The 25,397-nt window shown below is 41.8% G+C and overlaps 1 protein-coding gene across 4 annotated transcripts in view; it reads left to right on the top strand.

Annotated features, from left to right (window-relative positions):
• mapre2 (microtubule-associated protein, RP/EB family, member 2) overlaps nucleotides 1–25,397 on the top strand; it is a 106,471-nt gene that overhangs the window by 63,510 nt on the left and 17,564 nt on the right. For all 4 annotated transcript variants that reach the window (XM_078540545.1, XM_078540546.1, XM_078540547.1 and 1 more), the window contains exons 2-3: nucleotides 5,013–5,140; nucleotides 21,577–21,722. In XM_078540545.1, the coding sequence (XP_078396671.1) occupies nucleotides 5,020–5,140; nucleotides 21,577–21,722 (267 nt within the window). In that variant the 5' untranslated portion in view covers nucleotides 5,013–5,019. The remainder of the gene's footprint in view (nucleotides 1–5,012; nucleotides 5,141–21,576; nucleotides 21,723–25,397) is intronic.

Genomic DNA, 25,397 nt, shown 5'->3' with positions numbered 1-25,397 from the left:
AGATCTGTGGGTCTAGAATTGGCCTGTTCAGTCACATGAACACCACCCTGACTAGACATCATCCTCAAATTGAGGGACAGCCGACGATAATAATGAGCACATTAATCCACTGCACCTTTCACAATCCTGACAGTGACACTAGGCTACAATTCTTAGAGCAAACCAAATCATTGACCCACTCTGAACAGAACCCTGTGGTATACTGCTACCCAGTTCAAAACATTGAGAAACTGCCTTTAACTACTACTCTCTTTCCTTCCTTACAACCAACTTTTAATCCAATTTATTACCCTCCCCAATTCTATAGCCTCTTAATATTGCCTTTTGTCTTGTGTATGATATCTTGTCAAACACTTCTGAAATCCATCTGCATGATTTTCACAGCATTTCTCCATTCACCATATCTATAATTTCCTCCAAGGCCATCTCCGGTTTCTCATGCACGATCTTCATTCTGAAATTTGATTTGGCTGCTTCTAAGTATTTTATAATCAGATAGATATTTAATTCCCTCTCCTACATCATTGGCTCTGAAGTCCTCCAAAAACCTGTCCCCTTCCTTAATTACACGTTGCTTGTCAGCATTATTCACATGTAAAAGGGTCAACTTCCATGTGTGTCAATGATGCCCAACTTCACCCCTTCCACTACCTTTTGTCACTTGCCTCTATGCTCATTTTAGTCTTGGACAAGTTGCAGTTTTCTGCAGTTCAACGTAACGGCAACTTGCATTTATATACTTAATGTATTTAATGTAGGAAAACATCACAGGAGCAGAATCAGAAAAAATGACACAAAACTAAGGAGTTATGAGGAGGAGTTTTTTTTATTCATTGACTGGATGTGGATGTCGCTGGCTATGCCAGCATTTATTTCCCATCCGTAATTGCCTTTGAAAGTGGTGGTGAGCTGCCTTCTTGAACCGCTGCAGTCTCTGTGGTGTCAGTACACCCACAGTGCTGTTAGGGAGGGAGTTCCAGGATTTTGAACCAGCAACAGTAAAGGAATGGTGATATATTTCTAAGTCAGGTGAGTGGCTTGGAGGGGCACTTCCAGGCGGTGGTGTTCCCATCTGTCTGCTGCCCTTGTTTTTCTAGATGATAGTGGTTGTGGGTTTGGAAGGTGTGCCTAAGGAGCCTTGGTGAGCTCCTGCAGTACATCTTGTAGATGGAACACACTGCTGCCGTTGTTCGTCGTTGGTGGAGGGAGTGAATATTTGTGGTATTGGTGCCAATCAAGCGAGCTGCTTTGTCATGGACGGTGTCAAGCTTCTTGAGTGTTGTTGGAGCTGCACTTATCCAGGCAAGTGGGGAGTATTCCATCACACTCCTGACTTATACCTTGTAGAAGGTGGACAGGCTTTGTGGAACCAGGAAGTGAGTTACTCGCCACAGAATTCCTAGCCTCTCACCTGCTCTTGTATTTATTTAGTATTTATATGGCTAGTTCAGTTCAGTTTCTGGTCAATGGAAACCCCCAGGATGTTGATAAGTGGGGGATTCAGTGATGGTAATTCCATTGAATGTCAAGGGCCGAGTGACTGAAATCTAGACCAAAGAGATTTTTATAAGTAGGATCCTAAAGGACCGAGAAGTAGAAAGGTTTAGAGAAAGAATTCCAGAATTTAATGTCTAGACTGCTAAAGACATGGCCGTTAAAAGTGAGGCGAAACAGTAAGGAATGCATAAGAGGCCAGAGTTGGGCAAACAGACAATTCTTGGAGAGTTGCAAGGCTGGCGAAGGTTACAGAAATAGGGAGGGGTGAGGCCAAGGAGGGATGAAAAAACAAGGATGAGATTTTTAATTTGAGGTGTTTGTTTACCAGGGACCATTGTAGGCCAGTGAGCAGAGGGGTGATGGTGAACTGAATTTGGTATCGGCTAAGATACAGACAGCAGAGTTTTAGGCAAGATCAAGTTTATGGAGCTGGAAGATTGGAGATTCGCCAAGAGAGCATTGGAATAGAGAATCTCGAAGTAACAAAAGCATGGAATAGGGTTTCGACAGAAGATGGGATTAGGCGCGAGCAGAGCTGGTTGACGTTACACAGGTAGAAGGAGACAGTCTGCGATCAAGGATATGTCTACCATTGGCACATATAATGGACCAAATCACTGAATTTTGTGCTGTAACTTTGAAGAGCCTATAATGAGTGGATTACTTTGTTTAAGAATAATTTGAATAGTCGTACATTACCTTCAGCCATTTTGCAGAAAGAATTGAGGGCATGAAGTAGAGCTAGCTAAAGTGAACTGGCAAATTTAGGTTATAAGATAGGTCAATAGAGATGTGGTGGCAGACGCTTGAAGGAATATTTCAGGATACACAGAATAGATACATTGCAACGAGAAAGAAGAATTTGTGGTTAACTATAAAAGTTAAAGACAGTATCAAATTTAAAGAAAAAGCATTTAATTGAGCAAGGATGGGTGGCGGGTCAGAAGATAGGATAGAACATAAAAAACAGTAAAGAATGACTGAAAGCTTAATAAGGAGGGAATAATTAGAGAATGAGAAAAAGCGCTCTAGAAATATAAAGACAGATGGTAAGAGTTTCTGTAGCTACTTAAGAAAAGAGTTAACAAAGTGAGCATTAGTCCCATAGAAAGTGAGTCTGGAGAATTAATAATGGAAAATGAGATGGCAGATGAATTGAACAGGTATTCTGCATCGGTCTTCACTATGGAGGATAGAAATAACATCCCATAAATAGCTGTAAATCAGGAAATGGAAGGGAGAGAGGAACTCAAGAAAATTGCAACCACCAGGGAAATGGTACTGAGCAAATTGTTGGAGCTGTGGGCCTGATGCACTTCATCCTAGGGTCTTGAAAGAAGTGGCTAGGGAGATAGTTGATGCGTTGGTTTTAATTTTATAAAATTCTCTAGATTCAGGGAAGATTACATTAGATTGGAAAATAGTGAATGTAACTCCTTTATTCAATAAGGGAGGGAGACAGAAATCAGGAAACTACAGGCCAGTTAGCTTAATGTCTGTCTTGGGAAAACGTTAGTTATTATTAAAGACTCTATAACAGGGCACTTGGATAAATTCAAAGTAATCAGGCAGAGTCAACATGGTTTTATGAGAGAGCAATCATGTTGAACTAATTTATTGGAGTTATTTGAAGAAGTAACGTAGTAACGTGCTGTGGATAAAGGGGAACCAGTGGATGTACTGTACTTAGATTTCCAGAAGGCATTTGATAAGGTGCCACATCAAGGATTATTGCAGAAAATAAAAGCTCATAGTGTAGGGGGTAATATATTGGCATGGATAGAAGATTGGCTAGCTAACATTAAACAGTCAGCATAAAAGGGTCATTTTTTTTAGTGGGCAAGATATAATGAGAAGCGTACCACAGGAATCGATGCTGGGCCCTCCACTTTTTACAATTTATATAAATGACTTGGATGAAGGGACCAAACATATGGTTGCTAAATTTGCTTTTGACCCAAAGCTGGATAGGAAAGTAAGTTGTGAAGAGGAAATAGGGAGGCTACAAGGATATATAGATAGGTGGATAAAAATCTGGCAAATGGAGTATAATGTGGGAAAATGTGAAATTATCCATTTTGGTAGGAAGAATAAAACGAAGCATATTATTTAAATTGTGAGAGGTTGCAGAGCACTGAGAGGCAGAGGGATCTGGGTGTCCTAATGCATGAGGGGAATATCACCACCTTCAACACCTCTTTGTCCTTTTGTCTATGACATCTTTTGATTATCTCCACCTATCACTTGCCCTCTATCCAGCTCTACCTGTCCCACCCCCACTTAAACCAGCTTATATTTCACCTCTACAAAAACAAAAATACCTGGAAAAACTCAGCAGCATCTGCAGAGAGAAGCATAGTTAATGTTTTGAGCCCGAATGCCCCTTCAACAGAACTGAGTAAAAATAGAAAATAGGTGAAATATAAGCTTGTTTAAGGGGGGGGTGGGACAAGTAGAGCTGGATAGAGGGCCAGTGATAGGTGGAGATAGCCAAAAGATGTCACAGACAAAAGGACAAAGAGGTGTTGAAGGTGGTGATATTATCTAAGGAATGTGCTAATTAAGGGTAGAAAGCAGGACAAGCAAGGTACAGATAGTCCTAGTGGGGGTGGGGTGGGGTGAAGGAATCAAGAAAGGCTAAAAGGTAGAGATAAAACAATGGATGGAAATACATTTAAAAATAATGGAAGTAGGTGGGATAAGAAAAATCTATATAAATTATTGGAAAAAAAGGGGGGGGCGAATCGGAAAGGGAGTGGGGATGGAGGAGAGAGTTCATGATCTAAAATTGTTGAACTCAATATTCAGTCCGGAAGGCTGTAAAGTACCTAGTCGGAAGATGAGGTGCTGTTCCTCTAGTTTACGTTGAGCTTCTTTGGAACAATGCGGCATATATTTCACCTCTTTGCTATTTTTCCTTAGTTCTGTTGAAGAGTCACACGGACTCGAAACATTAACTGTGTTCCTCTCCGCAGATGCTGTCAGACCTGCTGAGTTTTTCCAGGCATTTTTGTTTTTGTTTTGGATTTCCAGCATTAGCAGTTTTTTGCTTTTACATATCTTGGGAGTTTTACTTGATTTTCATTGATAAGGACTGCAAAAATGGGTAACAATGTTTGCACATAGGCTTTGGAATAAAGAAACCTAATGTGCTGAGTAAGCTTTCACATGCTTCTCATTGCTAATGGTTTCCTGGCAGAATGACAGTTACAACATATTGCCTCCTTTTAAAATGTAAAGAAATGCATTTGATGGATTTTTAGCTTTTAAGTCGGTGAATCATGTTTTTTTTTAAACACCATACATGCAGTATCTCATGCCATCTAGCATTGATGTTGCAGCAAGATGTTGCTCTGGCAGTTGTGTGAAATGTACCTGTCTTCCAGCTCAATGAGAATCATCAGGTTGGGAGGCAAAAAGAGCTGAATAAACAGAATATTTTTTGAAAACAGATATAGTTTGTTTGAAACATGTTCAATCACATTAAGTTTGAATTTTTAAAAATTGTTTTTCAGTTGGGGAATGGCTGTTAATGTGTATTCAACATCGGTAACTAGTGAGAACATGAGCCGGCATGACATCATGGCCTGGATTAATGACACAGTGTGTTTAAACTACACAAAAATTGAACAGCTTTGCTCAGGTAAGATTAAAGTATTTTTTTTAAAATCCCTTTTATGGTACATTAAATAACATACGGTGGTGACTAGCTCCATCTATGGAGGTCGTTAAGTTGGTCTCTGAATTATTTTATAGTGGATGAAATAATCCTTTGTACAGTAACATGCTAACCTATTACGCCTTGTTTAGAAGCTAATTCATGTTGATGCAGAGTATTTGTAATATTTACGGTGGAACATTACTCACCCAGAATATTTGTTGTAAATTTACTGCTCTTTCTCAATATATTTTCATTGCACGCTGAACATTAATGCAAAGAAAAAATTTCGAGTCAGAGACCGACCTGACTAGAGCAAAGCAGAATGAGACTCCCTGATTTTGGTTTGACACTATATATAGCCCAATTTCAGTTAAACTTGTTTCTTAAAAGTGCTCAGGCAGTATGCTGCATCCCTGGACACTTAATTAACCCACCTGATTTTCGACACCAATATTGTTTCCCTTCACAGATTCAAAGTATATTAAATGTTCCTACTGTAGGAAGGAAAAGCTCCACAAGAGTATATCTGCAGGTGCAAGAGCTCCCTTCTGGATTGGACAATTGGAGTACAGGAGCCAAGCAATGTAAACATGGATTGCCCAGCTCAAACTCAAACTACCTCTATAATAATAAATAAAAACAAAATACACTGGAAATACTCAGCAGGTCAGGCAGCATCTGTGGGGAAAAAAAGTGTTAATATTTCGGATGGATAACCTTTCATCAGAGCTACCTGTCCTGCTGACTGTTTCCAGCATTTTTTTCTTTGTTTTTGTTTTTATTTCAGATTTCCAGCACAGAGTTTTGCTTTTGTATTAGTGCTCAAACTGCTGCTACTGATCTCAAGTGGTGCTGTAATGAGGTTTCCAACTCAAACAGAACTGAGTCGTTCCCTTTGTGTATAGAGGCTGGAAAATCAATGTTTGTTTATCACTAATTTTTAAAAGAAAAGAATTAAAAGCAAACTCTTTACATTGCAACTAGAGCCTGCTGTGTGCTAGCAACGGACACTTCAGAGGGCATCATTGGCAACCGCTCTTGATTCAAACATAGGAGAAAGTTGCGTTTGCCTGAGGACTCCAGTTTCTATGTCAGCGGTCAAACAACTATACTGCAGCATTCAGTAACCCTGCATAACCGATCATAGACTCCAAAGCATCTTGTATTCTTCTGCATCCACCAAAGCCAACTCTCTCTAACTGATGACTGGAGCTATAATGTCCTGCAAACACATCAACAAATAGTGACTGGTCACTTCCTTGCTGCATACTTTGTTTTTTGTAATTCTAAAATACATGAAGGAAAAACAGTTGGTGCTTTGCCGTTATTTTTTTTAAAAAGTAATCAAATTAGTATACAGAATGGTTTCTAGAGATGTCTACAGTCAAGGCTAAACTAATATAATAAAGTCAGGAGTAGAGCTCTTCTCAGAAGATTCCACAATGTTCAGCTCCATTCTCAACTCTTCAAGTGATAAAGCAATCCATTGCAGATTACAGTAGGCCCTGGATAACATCCAAGCTGAAACTGGAATAACATTTGCAGCACATGAGTCAGTACCAGGCAACTGTGGTACAGAGCCCAATCATCATCCTTTGATCTTCAACAGTAACAGCATAACTGAGTCCCCCATCACAAGATATTTGCAAATGTACTAAATGAAAATACAAAGCAACATCCATAATAAATTTATGTTTTTACAAGAAATGTTTTTAGAAATTAATCTTTAATTTATCAAATTTGTCAAATAAACTCTATGCTTGATTGGAATTGAATTGTGTTGAAAATAAAATCACAATCTTTTCATCCAACCTAATTTCAAAAATCAAAGAACTGAGGATCTATAGTAGGTTCAATGTTTTCTGCACTTAATTTCCTTTGAAGTCAGATAACTAAATGAGTTAAAATTCATATATAAACCAATTTATTTTATTTTGTACCTGTGAAAGGTAAATAGCACTCCAATGAATAATACTTTTATCAATGGCAATTTGTAAGCCTAGGTACACTCTATACACTAGGTACACGAATGACTCGTGCTTATCGAAGCTTGTTGTCAAGCAAGGAAGTTAAAGATAACATAAAGGTAAAAACTAAGGCAAACCAATTTGCAAAGGTCAGTGGCAGGCTGGAAGATTGGGAAACTTTTAAAGATCAACAAAGGGCTACTAAAAAAAATAATAAAAAGAGCAAAGGTAAATTATGAAAGAAAACTAGTGCAAAATGTAAAAACTGATAGCAAAAGCTTCTACAGGTTTATAAAAGGAAAGAGAGTAGCTAAAGTGAATGTTGGTCCCTTGGAGGATGAGACTGGGGAGTTAATAGTGGGGAACGCAGAAATGGCAGAGACGCTTAATCAATATTTTGCCTCAGTTTTCACGGTGGAGGACCACTAGTACCACCCCAATAGTAACAGGTAGTGCAGAAGGTATAGAGAAGGAAGAACTTAGAACAATCACCATCACTAGAGAAAAAGTAGTGAGCAAACTATTGGGATTAAAGGGTGACAAGTTCCCAGGGCCTGATGGCCTACATCCGAGGGTCTTGAAGGAAGCGGCAGCAGAGATAATGGATGCATTGGCTGTAATATTCCAAAATTCCCTAGATTCTGGAAAGGTTCCAGTGGATTGGAAAAATGCTAATATAACACTCTTATTCAAAAAGCAGGGAAGACAGAAAGTAGGAAACTATAGACCAGTTAGTTTAATGTCTGTCGTTAGGAAATTGTTGGAATCCATTATTAAGGAAGTAGTATTGGGGCATTTGGAAAGTCAAAATGCAATCCATCAGAGTCAGCATGGTTTTATGAAGAGTAAATCATGTTTGACTAATTTGCTAGAGTTCTTTGAAGATGCGACGAGCAAAGTGGATAATTGGGATCCTGTAGATGTAGTATATCTGGACTTCCAGAAGGCCTTTGATAAGATGTCGCACAAAAGATTAATACACAAGATAAGGTCACACAGAGTTAGGGGTAATATATTAGCTTGGATAGAGGATTGGCTAACCAACAGAAAGCAGAGTGTTGGGATAAATGGGTCTTTTTCTGGATGGCAAGTTGTAACTAGTGGGGTGCCACAGGGTTCGGTCCTTGGCCCCCAACTATTTAGAATCTATATTAATGACTTGGATTCAGGGATAGAAGGTACCATAGCTAAATTTGCAGATGACACCAAAATAGGTGGGAAAGTAAGTTGCAATGAAGACATAAGAAATTTACAAATGGATATGGACAGGTTAGGTGAATAGGCCAAAATTTGGCAGATGGAGTTTAACGTGGATAAGCGTGAGGTTATCCATTTTGGTCGGAAGAATGAAAAGGCAACTTATTATTTAAATGGAGAGAAACTTCAGAATGCTTCAGTGCAGAGGGATCTGGATGTCCTCGTGCATGAATCGCTGAAAGCTAGAATGCAGGTACAGCAGGTAATAAAGAAGGCAAATGGAATTTTGGCATCTATTGCTAAGGGAATAGAGTATAAAAATAGGGAAGTGTTGTTGCAGCTGTACAAGGCATTGGTGAGACCGCACCTGGAGTACTGTGCACAGTTTTGGACCCCTTGAGGAACGATGTAGTTGCATTGGAGGTGGTTAGAGGAGGTTCACTGGATTGATTCCAGAGATGCTGGGCTTGTCTTATGAGAAGAGATTGAGCAGTTTAGGCCTATACTTGCTAGAGTTTAGAAGGATGAGAGGAGATCTAATTGAGGTATATAAGATGCTAAGGGGGATAGACAAAGTAGATGTGGAGTGGATGTTTCCCCCTGTGGGGAATTCTAGAATGAGAGGCCACAGTTTTAGGCTAAGGGGTGGTAGATTAAATCCGAGATGAGGAGGAATTACTTTTCTCAAAGGGTTGTGAATCTGTGGAATTCTTTTCTTCAGAGTGCAGTGGAACCGGGACGCTGAATAAATTTGAGGAGGAGATAGACAGATTTTTAATTAGTAATGGGTTGAAAGGTTATGGGGAGAGGGCAGGAAATTAGAGTTGAGGCCAAAATGAGATCAGCCATGATCACATTGAATGGCGGTGCAGGCTCGAGGGGCTGAATTGCCTACTCCTGCTTCTAGTTTTTATATTGTGTTATGTCGCCACCTCAAAATCTAGTTGGTTGATTAGTTTAAAATCTGCTCCTTTTGAGCCATATTGGTTATAATTAATTAGATATTTTCATATAGTTACTTCTGTGACCTAGTTTGATTATTTGTCCAATTCTTTTATTTAATCTTTAGATTTCCAGAAATAGACGTTGGATAAATGCATCATGTTGTTTCGCGTATAAGAGTATGCACTGGTTACAGTACTTCAAATTGACACAATTATTCTAGGAATAAAGGGCACCATGGTTTTATCTCTTAAACAGCAGTACACCATTTAACCTTTGTTTTTAAATGATATGAGCAATTCTCACTTTTTTGGCGTCAATGTGCATGGATACAACTGAATTTAAATATGCTGAGACTGAAGTTTTTTCAGTTTAAAAAGTGAAATACTTGCACATTTATTCCATATGCACTGGGCTTAGTGTGTGATTTTTATGAAAAAGGAATTTCAAACAGTAGAAATTTATAATACAGAAGACATATCCATCTCTGCATGCTCTTTGCTGGAGTGATTCAAGCACTGTTTTCTTCCCCAAGCCATGTATCTTTTGTTCTGTTAGAAATGTTGATAAATTTTCCTCCTAAAAATACAATGATCTGTGGCTCAACTTTTCCCTGTGTCAAAGTAATACATGCTCCAGATCATCTAGGCAATCACGCCGACTGGTAATCTGAGGTGCAATACACCTTTAAGAGAATGTAAGCAGATTGACCACATAATTGTATTGCCCAATTGCTGTGTTGTGCGGGCTACATTGTTAATCAGTAGTTTTAGAATGGTTTTTGGTCTGAGAGGCACACGTGTTAGTGCTCCATTACTTATGTGAAGCATATGCTTCATTTTGCAATGGTCTCTTCGTCTACATCACCTTGACTACCAACTCACTCATCAATAGATAGGCATGCAACCATGTTCGCTGAACAAAGCGACCTGATAGAAGGAACATAACTGGCGAAGAGGCAAAAGGCCGCAGGAATTAAACAGAAGTGATTCAACCATACCTTGCAGATGATTGTAAGTACAGCCTTCATCATAGTCATCGAAATTACCTCTCTCCATTATGCCACAGATTGGCCGTATTGAGCCGTTTGATCAGACCACCGATGACTGGTCACATTACATTGAACACTTTGCGTTCTTTTTTTGGCCAACGACATATCAGGGTAGAAGAAGAGCTGAGCGATCTCTTATCGATGTGTGGCAGTAAAACATATAGTCTAATTCGTAGTCTAAAGGCACCCAAAGCCCCAGATTCCTAGAGTTTTGAGTTCATAAATTTTGTGAAAAGCCACTTTCAGCCGAAACCCTTGGTAACTATGTACGTTTTAATTTTAATTTGTTAATTCGAGGTGTCGTGCCCCCGGAGAGTCGTTTGCTATCTAGCAGCCTTAAAACAATTGACAGAGCATTGTGAGTTCGGGACATCGATTAGCGACATGTTACTATGTGGGATTAATGAAGACACCATTCAAAAAAGGTTGTTATCAGAAACTAATTTAGACTTCAGCAAGGTGCTGGAGTTGGCGCTCGCAATGGAGAGCGCAGTCAGGGATTCAGAAGCAATAAAGGGAGCACAAAATGACACCGTCCTTCGCGTCAGAAGCACTGGTTAGAAATGGTGCAAAAGAGCAGGGCTCTGCGGAAAGGCATGAAACAGCTACCATTAACAAACCAGCAAAAAGCAATGGTTTAACAGAGAAAACTTACAACAATAACGACAGAAATGGAACCAGACAGCCTACAAACTAACAATTTAAAAGAATTGAATGTTTCTTCTGCCATCATATACATAAGTAATGGACACATTATGCGACATTGTAAAGATAGACTACGACAAAACTTTAAGCAAAAAGGTAGAAATCGTGAAATCGACATAATAGGGGAACCAGAAGAAACAGTCAGATATTTACTCGCTATACAACTTAGATTGGCTCTATTTTACCCATTTTTATGTGATGGTGAAAGTCAACGAAAAACCCATCCAAATGGAGGTGGATACAGGGGCATCCACGACAGTTATAGGGGAACATGCATTCAAATATCCTAAATGGAGAAGACCACCCATTAAATCTGGAAAATTCAGATGCTAAACTAAAGAAGACATACGAGTAAGAGGTATATGCAAGGTTCCAGTACAGTATGGAATGTTAATCTACCCCTAATAGTGGTAGCAGGGGAGGGTCCAAGTCTACTTGGTTGGAACTGGCTTAAGGAAATAAAGTTAATTGGACCAAGATTTTTCAACTCTGAACGAAAGATCTGCAAGATTTATTGCAGAAATATGCCTCTGTTTTCAGAGAGGAGTTTGGACTGCAAGCTAAAATTCTCGTGGATCCTGAGGCAACCCTCAGATTCATGAAGGTGAGGCCAGTACCCTTTGCTTTGCGAGGAAAAGTTGATATCGAATTAGACAGGCTGGAAAGGTCGGGAGTCTTGCAGCCTGTACAATTTTCCAAATGGGCAGCACCCATAGTTCCAGTACAAAAGCCTCAACCAGAGTGCGTGAATATGTGGGGATTGCAAGTTGACTGTTAACAAAGTGTCCAGACTAGACAGGCATTGTATACCGAAAATTGATGAATTGTACTCCAAGCTGGCAGGGGGAAGCGCACATACGAAGCTCAACATGAGCCGTGCTTACCAGTAAGTCAAACTAGAAAAGACCTCTCGGGACTTTGACTATCAACACACGGGGTTATACCAATATACCCGGTTACCCTTTGGAGTCTCGTCCGCTTGTGCCATTTTCCAACAGACCATGGAAAATTTACTTGAAGGACTGCCTCATGTTGTGGTTTATCTCTAACGCCTGGCTAACCTGGAAGAGATGTTGAAGAGTTTCTTACAAGTGGGAGTACATTTGAAAGAGATAAATGTACCTTCCAAGCAAAAGAAGTGGTTTACTTGGGCCATAGAGTCGACACGCAGGGCCTTTACCCAGTAAAAGAAAAGGTGAGAGCTATTCGTGAGCTGCCAGCACTGAAAAGCACCATTGAACTCAGGTCCTTTTTGGGAATGATTAACTATTATGGCTATTTTCCCCCAAATTTGTCAACAGTACTGGCTCCATTATACAGTTTGCTCAAGAAAAACCGCAGGTGGTCTTGGCAAGCTCCACAACAAGAGGCTTTTCCGATGGTGTAACAGTTGTTACATTCCTCTGCACATTTTGACCCCAAGAAAGAATTAATTTTGACCTACAATGCATCCCCTTACAGAGTAAGGACAGTACTCTCCTACCGGATGGCTCCAAACGACCCATTGCTTACGTCTCAAGAACACTCAATGTTGCAGAACAAAGAGAGCAAATGGAGAAAGAAGGTTTATCCATTATATTTGGCATAAGTTCCACTGATACATCTATGGTTGCCACTTTACCATTGTATCCGATCACAAGCCACTACTAGGCTTGTTTGGCAAAGGCAAGGCAATACCCCCAATTGCTTCGGCACGCATCCAAAGGTGGGCATTGATTCTAGCTGCTTATGAATATGCTTTTATCCACCGGCCGGGAAGCCAGATTGCAAATGCCGACGCACTGAGCCGATTACCTCTAAAAGACAGCAATGTGAACATCCCAATTTCTCAAGAACTTGTCTTTATGTTATTAAACTTTTTGGATTTGTCACCAGTACATGCCAATCAAATAAGAGAGTGGACAAACCGCGATCCAGTTTTGCTCACGTAAGAAAACAAGTCTTACAGAGATAGTCTAACGAGCCAAAGTCTGACGAAATGAAGCCCTGTTTTAATAGGAGATACGAGCTCACCTGCCAGGGTGGCATCTCACTGTGGGGAGCGAGAGCCACTGTGTCTCAGAGATTAAGAGAGCCATTATTGACCGAATTGTATAGTGCTCACCCCAGCATCTCTCAAATGAAAATGTTGGTGCGCAGCTACTTATGGTGGCCAGGGATGGATACAGAAATTGAAAACTTAGTCAAGAGCTGCATACAGCGCCAACAGGTACAGAAATTGCATCCCTGGGAATGGTCAGGAAGGCCATGGTCCGCCTCCACGTTGACTACATGTGGCCTTTTTTGGGCACAATGTTTCTCTTGATTATAGATGCTCACTCAAAGTGAATGGATGTATACGAAGTAAGGTCACCCACACCATAGACAGATTGCGTCAGAGTTTTGCGATACACGGATTACGGGAAATGATAGTATCTGATAATGGAACGGCATTCACCAGCGGGGAATTCCAAAGATTTGCGAGTCTCAATGGCATAACACATGTCAAGACCTCGCCATACCACCCTGCATCCAATGGGTTGGCTGAGAGGCCAGCCCAGACCTTCAAGTCTGGATTGAAAAAACTGGAGAGAGACTCTACTGTAACTAGATTATCACGTTTCCTGCTTGACTACAGGACTATGCCACACACGACCGCCGGTATTGCCCCCGTAGAGTTATTGATGAAGAGGTGTCTCAGGACATGTTTGAGCCTCAAGGAGGAATTTAGTGGGGGAAGGGTAAGGAGAAGTCAGGAGGCCCAGAAAAATGGACACGATTACTATAGTTGCAAAATAAAACTTCACTGTTGGGAGACCCATTTTTTTGCAAAGAACTTTGGAGATGGGCCCAAATGGCTATCGGGTGAAGTTAGTGCAGTGACTTCACACATCGGTCAAAGGTCGGATAATTAGAGGACACATAGATCATCTCAGGAAAAGGGAAACGGGTCTCCAAGAAAGGATGTGCCATGCATTCCTGTTTTGAGTCTACATCACATGTGGAAGGAACTCCCCTTGGTTTGGAAGTGCCTACAGGATCTGTTGAGCCAGAGAGGGTCGAAGAAACAAACTTACAGGCTCCTACTGGAGAGCCTAGTGAACAACTAACTCCCGAGAGGGAGGCCTCGGATAGACCATCCAAAGTCGTAAAACTACGATGTTTGACAAGTTTGAAGAAGCCTAAAACTAAATAGTTTATTTATGTAAGTATTTTTGTAAATAGTTGATAAATTGTAAAGATTGTAACTTGTACCTTCGAGTAAAGAGAGAGGGATGTGGTAATTTGAGGTGCAATACACCTTAAAGAGAATGTGAGCAGATTGACCACGTGATTGTACTTCCCAATTTCTGTGTAGCGTGGGCCACATTGTTAATCAGTAGTTTTAGAATGGGTTTTGGTCTGAGAAGCACACGCTCGGTGCTCCGTTACTTATGTGAATAAATGGCATGTGCCTCATTTTACAATGGTCTCTTCATCTATATCGCGTTGACTACCAACTCACTCATCATTAGGTAGGCGTGCAACCGTGTTTACTGAACAAAGCAACCCGACTAAAGGAACGTAACACCGACATATTTCACAACTATACATAAGTATGTCTGCATGTCCTGTTAGGTCTGTGAAAAACGGTAAATTTTATAACTTACTGGTGCATCTCCCTCGCCATCTTTTGCAAGTGCTCGCTTTAGTTTTATGGAGTTGGTGCCTCCAGATGTTGGGCAAGGCAATGGTGAAGTTTTCAAAGGCATATTGCCTCCATGCTTCGTGGCAGCCATACCATTGCTAGGTACAACATTTCGAATTGGACTTTTGACTGCATTATTATCAGTCAGAATATTTGTGCAACTTGGCTGGACAGCAAGCTGCACTTCACTCAGGACTTCACAGTTTGTTTGCCTACCTTGCTTTGAACAGCACTTGGTGATCAGTGCCAGGCTTCACAGGCAGCATCACATCACTTTTAGGGGGGCTCATGGGCAGGTCTCTACCTACCAGACCAGGCATAAGGCAGGGATTGCTTTTCAATGGCTGCAAGGCTGGGGCTTGATTTGCGAAGGGGGAGAAGTGGCCTTAGGCAGGGGAAGAGGCTGCAGGGAGAGGGCTGTACTAGGGAAGGTGGGTATCCCAGGGTGTGTGTGGGGGGCACATGTTGATCTCTCCAAGTGGCCTCAAGATGGTGAGGGCTGAGGAGGCAGCCTCCAGAGGAGATGAGGCCAGATGGAGGTGTGAGAGAGTGAATGGTGATGTCCCTTGAGCTGGCAGTGAGTGAGATGCCAGTGAATGAGTGAGCTTGTGAATGTGTGAGTTTAGAGTGAAACTTACCCTGACGGCATAGAGATGGGTGGTTGACCTCTTGTGTGCAGCATTGGCACTGACCACCTCTGCCACTGCCTCCCAAGCCGGAGTGGTGAGACTGATGGGTAGAGGACGTTGCAGCGGGCCTCTACAGCATCCACAAGGCATCCCAGGGTCGGGTCACTGAATCAGGGGGCTGCACTCTTCTTTGCCTTTGGGGCTGTGTTTTCAAAGCAGTCCTGGGCAGCAAGCATTGGGAAATGTGTTCGCAGCTGAAGTTTAAATATTGTGCCCTGTGTGAGGAAGCAGCTAGGTAATGGTGTGGTTGGCAAATCTGAGGATGCCTGCTAGTGAGATGGCATGTTTCCTATGGCTGCATAATTAATGAAGCAGGAATGGGACAGTACGGTGCGAAGACCCACCATTATGTCTGGTGGGTAAAACGACCTTTTTCCCGCCCGCTATTGCACTTAGGACGGAATCATCCCAGATTTGCACTGTTCGTTTATCACATCCTTTAAAACAGATTCCAGCATTTCCCTTCTACTGATGTAAGGCTAACAGGTCTCTAGTTCCCTGTTTTCTCTCTCCCTCGCTTCTTAAATAGTGGGATGATGTTTGCTACCTTCCAATCTGCAAGAACCGTTCCAGAATCTATAGAATTTTGGAAGATGATCTTGAATGTGTCCACTGTATTATTCTGGTAAATCTACACTCCTTTCCTTGAAAGGCCAACATACCCTTCCAAAGGCACTGACCACCAGTTCTGTTAATAATACTCCAGGTGTGGTCCTTATATAGGGCTTTATACAGCTGAAGCATGACAACTTCTACCCCCTTGTATTCTAGTCTTCTAGATATACCATAAAGGACAGAATTCCAATTAGCCTTTTTGATTATTTGCTGTACCTATTCATGATATTTTAATGTTCTATATCTCTGGACCCCCAAGTCTTTTTGGACACTGTTTTTAGCTTTTTACCATTTAAAAATACTGTGCTTGATTCTTTTAGGTCCAAAGTGGATTACCAACATATTTGTCTATGATGAAAACCATTTGCCACGGTTTTGCCCACTCAATTTTTAACTTTAAAAAATTTTTATGCTTCCATTTACACTGCTTACAATACTGCTTATCTTTTGTGTCATTGACTAGCTTAGATATCTGCCTTTCTATTCAAACATCTAATTTGTTGGTAAATGCAATGAATAGTTGAGACCCCAACACAGATCCTTGCAGAACACAGTCTAATTGGCAGAGGGCCAATTATCTGCCCATTATCACTACTTTTTATTTCCTACTACTCAGGCAATTTCCTAACCAGGTCAATAATTCCATGCGCTTCAACTTTAGTCAACAGTCTCTTATGAAGGACTTTATCACATCCCTTCTGGAAGTACAAATAAATAACATCCACAGACATTACCCCCCCCAAAACTACTTCGATAGAATTCAGCCAAGTTCATCAGGCATGATTAACCTTTACAAATCCATGCTGGTGCTCTCTGATCAGCTGGATATTTCCATGGTGGTATTTTCAAGTGAATTTACCTGTTCACTCAATCAAATCATTCATTGTTTTAAAAACCTGCATTAAATCTCCTGTGGAAAGTCTCAAAAGTCTCCTCAACCCTCAGTTCTCATTCCTGCTATCATCCTGGTGCATTTATTTATTTTTTCCAATGGCTTTTATGTCATTTTCATACTAGGGCACTGAAAACTACAATGATGTATAGGCAAACAATGATTTTCATCAACTGGTATTTATGAAGGATGTTTCAAGGTCTTTTTGCAGTTGCGGGTTGTTTGGGGAGTGGTGGATGAGAGACATGTGAATGACTGACTGACCTGAATCACAACAGGTCCTCCATTATCCATTACAGAACTAGTAAATCTGAGGTACCAGCCAACCCTGATGCTAGACATAGGTGGCTAAACAGAAAAACAAGCTGCAGATTTGGTTTGAGGTGACACTCCTGCTTCAGCAGCATAAGTGTATAGAACGTATAGTTCTGTAACACCAGTATCAATGCTTTTAGCTTCAGGAAGAGCTGAAATATTTAAGCCTGAGGATTCATTGGGAGTAACTTTCAACTTTGGTGGGGGCCTGAATCTAGTGGTATGTAATCAGTTGACTATTAGCCTACTTAATTGTCCTTTCCATTAAATTCAGTGGAAAGAAAAATCGAACATGGTGTGATGGTAGCCAATCTAACCCTTCCAATTTTACGCCCCATCAAAGTCAAAAGTTAGGCCCATTAGTGTGGAGTTGAACCAGCACAGGATATAGTCTTATGGTGAGCCCATGTAACAGAATGAGCGCCCTTAAAGATGTTTCCACCATGTGTGTGCATGGATATTCTTCAGACACTGTCGTGATACATAAGGGCTAGGCATGAGTTCGTGTAATTCACAAGTCTGTGATGCTGTCCGAACTCTCCATGAGGTACTATAAAATGTTCATATTACAACTCATTACATAAGTTTTTTTTGTATGGTTGTCAATGTTTAAATTGATTGTTTTTGTTGTATTTTCATATCTGCTATGTAAAGGAGTTATATTTTAGCTGATACAGTATTCTGCTCCAAGTTGCACACCATCCTGATTTATAAGATATTTTGCTGTCCCTTCATCGTCATTGAGTCAAAATTCTGGAACTCCCCACCCAAAAGCACTGTGGGATTGCTTTTACGACACTGACTACAACGCTTCAAGAAGGCGGCTCACCACTGCCTCCACAAGGGTAACTAGGGATGAGAAATAGTTGCTGGCCTTGATGGTGATGTCCAAATTGCAAGAATCAATAAAAAATGTTTTAAATTACGGTTAATACCACTTCCTGGTACCCTTGCCACATCAAGTCAACTAAACGTCCAGTGGTGCTTAAGATGCATGAGACAACTGTTTACCGAAACATGGCACATAGTGTCCTCTGTGCTTTAGGTTCTCTGCCCATAATTGCCTGGGAATATTACACTATCTGCCCCAGCTCTGGCAAAGAGAAGTTGAGAAGTAGTAGGGGTGGGGTGGAAGTAAATATTACCATAGGTAAAGCTCTTTCTCAAAGCACTCCTGCCTCAACAAGGTGCTCTTGTCTGCAGATGTTGTTCCAGCAGTGATGCGGTTCCTCAAGAAAATTAACTCCTCATGCCAACAGTGCCAGGCTCCAATGGTGTCAAGAGGCAGTCTGCTATCTGTTTTTGGTGAGGTTTCAGAATATGCCAGAAAGTTCCTTGGTGCTGACTAGTACTGGGAGGAGGTATGCTCCAATTGTTGCTCTAATACATATGAGTTTTGCTAAGGATTTTTGCTAGCCTTTCTCCACATTCCCAATCCACACCAATGACATCAGTCTTTAATGTGTGAAGCAATGAAGGTCGTCTTTGGTGCCCCACACAAATGATAATAGTTCACAGGGAGGGGGTTTAATCTTCATCAGTTCCTCTATTTGCAAGATAATTGGGTGCTCATATCCCTTCTTGTAGGACTGAGAATGCATCTCCCTTGTCTGTATCGCCAAACCTAAACCTGCAGATCCCACCTGAAGTGGTGAATTTGGCCGAACCCAAGAATCAGTGGAAGAATGAAATCAAACCTTAGCATGTTTTATAGCAACTGTCTGACATTGAGCATTGTTATTTGGCTGCAATGCCCAGATGGACTGGAGGTTGAAGGTTTCACTTTTGAAAGATCTTCCAAAATTCCCACTTTCTCACTCTTTAGTCTTCGTAGAGGTTTTGGCTTCCCATTATTTCTAGATCACCACTAAGGGAGTTCACAAGGGGTCCGGTAACCTGCAAAGTAGAGACAACCTGCTGGATTTATTGCACTTTTGGTTGATTTGCTGCATGCTGCGCTAGTTTTTTAACTTGTCACTTTTCAAATATTGAATGAACATGGGGGAGGGTTTTGTCCATGAAACAAATCCTGTCCTGTCCTGCCCAATACAAGACAAGCAACTGGACTCAAAGCAAGTGTGTCTTTTCACCAGGGTCACTGCAAATCAGGGTCATCTGTTATCAAATGCATTGGACTAAGTTTTATCAGGTTATAAAAATTCTCAGTACTGTACAGGTGTTTTCAATGTACTTGCTTGGTCCATTGTCTACTGGCCTGCTTGAATGTGTTTCAGTGGTTCTCAAGTTGTAACTATTATAGGTATCCCTTGCATATCTTAATTCAGTTATTAAGGCACTTTAATCAATGGCTGCTACAATAAGCCTCATGAAGATGCCTACTTTCACATCATACATACCCGAGTTTAGCTTTCCCAGTTTCAGGTGCTTCCTTTCAGCCTTATCCTAAGGCCTGCATGGTACCCTCAAGACAGCTTTGCACTCATGTAGTTGTCAGTTTACTCTCCACCAGAGGTCAAAGTTGTGATGTTAAGAGCCATCTTTGTCATCCAAGATTGACTTTTCATCTCCAATTGAATCAATGCACCTTTGTACCAGCCAGTGGAAATAGACCAATCCCTTTCTCTGGAATAATCTTGAGTGGATCTTCCTACAGGCACCATACTTATTTGAAACTGGGAACAGATGCACCCTTAAACTGGTGGCGAGTTTGTGATAGAACCATGTTATCTCTGATGTTATAACTAATTGAAAAATCCTTGGCGTTTTAACTCAACACTCTTGATCCTTTTTTCACCAGCGACTAGTATGGTTATCCAAAATAGAAATATATTTTAAGACATTTAAAGATTGTAGCAGGAATTTTCCAGCCCCTCATGCTGGCAGGATCTTCTGGTCCCACCGTTGTGAATGGAGATTTCAGTGACTCGCCAGCACCGCCGCGGGGGAAACCCGCTGCGGGGGGCCGGAAAATTCCGGCCAGTGTGTGAGAAATTAGTTTTAGCTGATAATGTAGAAATGCACCAGTGTAGGTTTATTTCCAGAAATATTTTTTGTACCCTCTGGTAGGATGAATATGCAATATGCTTGCTATTGAAATTAAAAGAATACATAATTTGTGCATCAATGCTTGTGTCAATTTGTCATGGATAGATGTGTAATTGCATGTCTAGTTTTTCATGTTATCATTTTTAACAGATGTTGGAGTCTTTAAGTAAACCTTTTTACATCCAGGAGACCTTCATTTCAAATTTCTGTGTTTTTGATGTTTAATACCACTTTGTTTTCCAGCATGACTAAAAACAATTGCTTAATGCTGTGCATTTTCTTGAATCTTCATTAGCTCTACTAAAAGCTGAAAAATGACCCATTTTTCTATTTGTTTCAATCCAGCAGTGCAAGTTAAATTCTTAATTGAGAGAGTAATTTTAATAATCTGGCTAACCTTTTTGGTAATCATCTGATTCACCTGTTGTACCTTTTGGATACAATCTGTTTGTCCTTCACGATTGGTTCTTTTGTGCAATTTCTCTAATTAAAATGAAATAACCAGAAAGGAATAAGAAACTGACGAGAAAAAATTGCAACTAATCCTGTGAAGAGATCTTAATTTTTCACATACAGACATTAAATGTAAATTATAAACTGTGTTTTAAATGCATGCAGATTGTTTTTGTCCATTTGTGTTCCATGACTTAAACTTGAAATAAATCATACTTTTTGCATAAATCTGTGAATAAATACAACTATTTAAACTAAAATAACTAGAATATATGCATCAAAAACAAAAATAGCTGGAAAAACTCAGCAGGTCTGACAGCATCTGCGGAGAGGAATACAGTTAACGTTTCGAGTCCATCTGACTCTTCATCAGAACTAAGGAAAAAGAGAAATGAGATGAAATATAAGCTGGTTGAGGGGGGTGGGACAGGTAGAGCTGGATAGAGGGCCAATGATAGGTGGAGGCAAAGAAGAGATTGCCAAAGATGTCATAGACAAAAGGACAAAGGGGTGTTGACGGTGGTGATATTAACGATGGAATGTGCTAATGGTGACATTAAGGGTAAAAAGCAGGACGAGCAAGTGACAAATAGCCCTAGTGGGGTTGGGGTGGGGGGAAGAGGTCGAAATGGGCTAAAAGAATATATGCATGCATGTTGAATGAGCAGGGTGAGGTAAGTGACATAGAATTATTCGGAGGATAAGGTAATACCTAGAAAAAAATTCTTGAGCCTGAGAGGTGTAGTTTATCATTAAAATTCTATCGTTTTCACGACTTATATCTTGGAATTTATCTGGTGTACCACCTCAAGTGTGGCTGAAAATTGTTCAACTGATTTTTGTTGCTATTAGCACTATTCTCTGACAAATGTTTTAAATGCTGTCATGGCACGTATTTATTTTTATCATCATCTTTCAGGTGCAGCATACTGCCAGTTCATGGACATGTTATTCTCTGGCTGTATTAGTTTGAAGAAAGTAAAATTCCAAGCGAAATTGGAGCACGAGTACATACACAATTTCAAACTGCTACAGGCGTCGTTTAAGAGAATGAATGTTGATAAAGTAAGTACAGGTTTCAAATTATCCAGGCTGTAGTTACTAGGTAGCAATCTTGGGTGATGATTGAATTTTTCATTGTTCTAGCAAACCTCCAATGGCAGTGCTTTGGTTACATTGGTCAAACTGTTGGAAGGGGAAAGGCCACTGCAGTGTTGACGTTTTCACGGGGGTGGGTTTTCACATCAGAGTGGATTTGGGAAGAAATTAGTAAGTGACATTGAATTAAATGTCATTTGGACCAGTTCCTGGGAAATCATGGGCTGGAATTTTCAAATGGTTGGGTTTCTTGTCCCACTTCAGAGTCAGTGGGGAATGCATCCCCACCAATCATGGCAGCCTGGCAGCCATTTGAGGAGAAGATTGGACCACTCGCCCCTCGAGAGGATTCCCCACATCAGAGAACTGCTGGTCAATCTGATTCGCCGGTAGTCCCTACAGCGCCAGCAGCAGTAGTTGATAGGACTGGGAAGATGAGCAGTCCTCAGATTCTAAATCCCAAGGTCCAAGACCAATTAAGTGCAGGGGCAGGAGGGGAGGTGAGGTTGATTTGGGGAGGGAAGAGTTGGGGGAGGGAGCACCCACAGAGGGCAGACCTTGGGAGGGAGGTGCCTGATGTGGAAAGGGTCCTGATCTTGAGGGTGACATTGGGCAGAATTTAGTTCTAGCGGTGTGGGTCCTGCCCACCGGTTGGAGAACTGATGGGAGACCCCTGTTGCTTTTGTGCGTAAGGTATGATGCAATTTAAGTGCACTCAGGCACTTAACTGGGCAGTGTCGAGCCTCCCACACAATTAAGGCCCCAGGAGGGTGGAAATCCTGCCCCCGAGAGCTGCTGGCCGATCAGCAGCTGTCCATTGTCACCAGTGTAACTGGTAATCCTGAGCCCTACCCAGAGGATCAATGCTGGATCCCTGGAGACAGGTGAGTGGAGCGGAATGGGGGTTGTGGGTAGGAAGTCGAAGGTGGGGTGGGGGGGTGCATGGTGGTGCAAGGGCAGAGGGTGGCTTTCAGTGGCCCGCCCCTTCATGTTTCCGAGGTCCCTCAGTCGGGCACTGAGAAGCTGTCAATGAGGCACCTCCCCTGTATGAGGACTTGCTGGGCAGCGTTTGGGAGACCCTGCAAGTCCTGTTAAATCCCTGAACCACCAGTAAACTTTGGTGGGCTTGGATAGCTGATTTATAAAGCCTAATTGCTATCCTGCTTCCAGCCGACTAAATTGGGCTGACTCCTGTTTCTGATCTTTTGTACTTAATGATTGGTGCTTTTTATTCCTGTCTGTGATTTGCTAGTTGGTATTTTTTCTGTTTGTTCAATTGGGATTTGTTCCCATTTAGTGTCTGTGAAATTTGAGCCAGTATGAGATACATATCTGGAATAAGTTCCTTTGTGTCATTGCTGGTGTATATCACAAAGTTGCTCATTCCATTCTGCAATTTTCCATCCATTCATTGTAATGCACACAAAATCATAAACTAGAATTACACAATTTTGTAACATGCACTCCTTTAACCCTGAAGACTACAGTTCTCATCTCCCAGATATCAACGAATAATGTTATATGAATGGGGTATTCAGTAAGGTCTCCATATTACATTTAAAAATGTGGAATTATTGGAGAAAGTGTCGGCGAAGCAATAAGGCCAATTCATGAACTAGGGCTAAGTTATTAAGGAAGATTATCTCCCTTGGGATTTTACTCAAATGTTTCCTCAGCACTCCACACACAAGTCGCTCCTTTAGTCTACTGCACATGCACAGCAATGCAAAAGAATTTAGTGTCCGTGCTCTTTAACAAATTGCCCACCCACTCCATAAAAAATTAGATGGAATCTTTAAGATTTTGAGGAGTATTGAGGATTTGGAAGCAGGAATGATTTTCTATTAGGAAACTGAATTTAAGAACTGGGGAAACAAAAACAAAAATAGCTGGAAAAACTTAGCAGGTCTGACAGCATCTGCGGAGAGGAATACAGTTAACGTTTCGCGTCCGTATGACTCTTCATCAGAACTAAGGAAATATAGAAACGAGGTGAAATATAAGCTGGTTGAGGGGGGTGGGACAAGTAGAGCTGGATAGAGGGCCAGTGATAGGTGGAGGCAAAGAAGAAATTGCCAAAGATGTCATAGACAAAAGGACAAAAGGGTGTTGACGGTGGTGACATTACCTAAGGAATGTGCTAATGGTGACATTAAGGGTAGGAAGCAGGACAAGCAAGTGGCAGATGGCTCTAGGGGGGGTGGGGTGGGGGGAAAGGATCGAAATGGGCTAAAAGGTGGAGATAAAACGATGGATCGAAATAAATTTTTTAAAAATAGGTGGGGAAAGAAAAATATATTTTAAAAATTATAAATTATTGGAAAAGGGGGGATCGGAAAGGGCGTGGGGATGGAGGAGAGAGTTCATGATCTGAAGTTGTTGAACTCCGTGTTGAGTCTGGAAGGCTGTAAAGTGCCTAGTCGGAAGATAAGGTGCTGTTCCTCCAGTTCGCATTGAGCTTCACTGGAACAATGCAGCAGGCCAAGGACGGATATGTGGGTATGAGAGCAGGGTGGTGTGTTGAAATGGCAAGCGACAGGGAGGTCTGGGTCATGCTTGCAGACAGACTGAAGGTGTTCTGCAAAGCGGTCACCTAGTCTGCGTTTGGTCTCTCCAATGTAGAGGAGTCCGCATTGGGAGCAGCGAATGCAGTAGACTAAATTGAGGGAGGTGCAAGTGAACTGCTGCTTCACTTGAAATGAGTGTTTGGGCCCTTGAACGGTGAGGAGGGGGGAAGCAAAGGGGCAGGTGTTGCACCTTCTGCGGTTGAAGGGAAGGTGCCGTGGGAGGGAGTTGAGGTGTAGGGGGTGATGGAGTAGTGGACCAGGGTGTCCCAGAGGGAACGATCTCTGCGGAAAGCCGCCAGGGGTGAAGGGAAGATGTAAAACCAAAACCAAAAATACCTGGAAAAACTCAGCAGGTCTGGCAGCATCTGCGGAGAGGAACACAGTTAATGTTTCGAGTCTGAATGACCCTTCAACAGAACTAAGTAAAAATAGAAGAGAGGTGAAATATACGCTGGATTAAGGGGTTGGGGGGTGGGACAAGTAGAGCTGGATAGAGGACCAGTGATAGGGAAGATGTGTTTGGTGGTAGCATCATGCTGGAGTTGGCGGAAATGACGGAGGATGATCTTTTGAACGCGGAGGCTGGTGGGGTGATAAGTGAGGACAAGAAGGACCCTATCATGGTTCTGGGAGGGAGAGGAAGGTGTGAGGGCGGATGCGCGGGAGATGGGCCGGACACAGTTGAGGGCCCTGTCAACCACCGTGGGTGGAAAACCTTGGCGAAGGAAGACACTTCAGAGGAACTGTTTTGGAAAGTGGCATCATCAGAACAGATGCGACAGAGGCCAAGGAACTGAGAGAACAGGATGGAGTCCTTACAGGAAGTGGGGTGTGAGGAGCTGTAGTCGAGGTAGCTGTGGGTGGAGGCGAAGGAACTGAGAGAACGGGATGGAGTCCTTACAGGAAGTGGGGTATGAGGAGCTGTAGTCGAGGTAGCTGTGGGTGGAGGCGAAGGAACTGAGAGAACGGGATGGAGTCCTTACAGGAAGTGGGGTGTGAGGAGCTGTAGCTGAGGTAACTGTGGGCGGAGGCAAAGGAACTGAGAGAACGGGATGGAGTCCTTGCAGGAAGCGGG

This window comes from Cetorhinus maximus, chromosome 4 (genome assembly GCF_964194155.1).
Source record: "Cetorhinus maximus chromosome 4, sCetMax3.hap1.1, whole genome shotgun sequence".
Lineage (NCBI taxonomy): Eukaryota > Metazoa > Chordata > Chondrichthyes > Lamniformes > Cetorhinidae > Cetorhinus > Cetorhinus maximus.
This window is presented reverse-complemented; position numbering and strand designations above follow the sequence as displayed.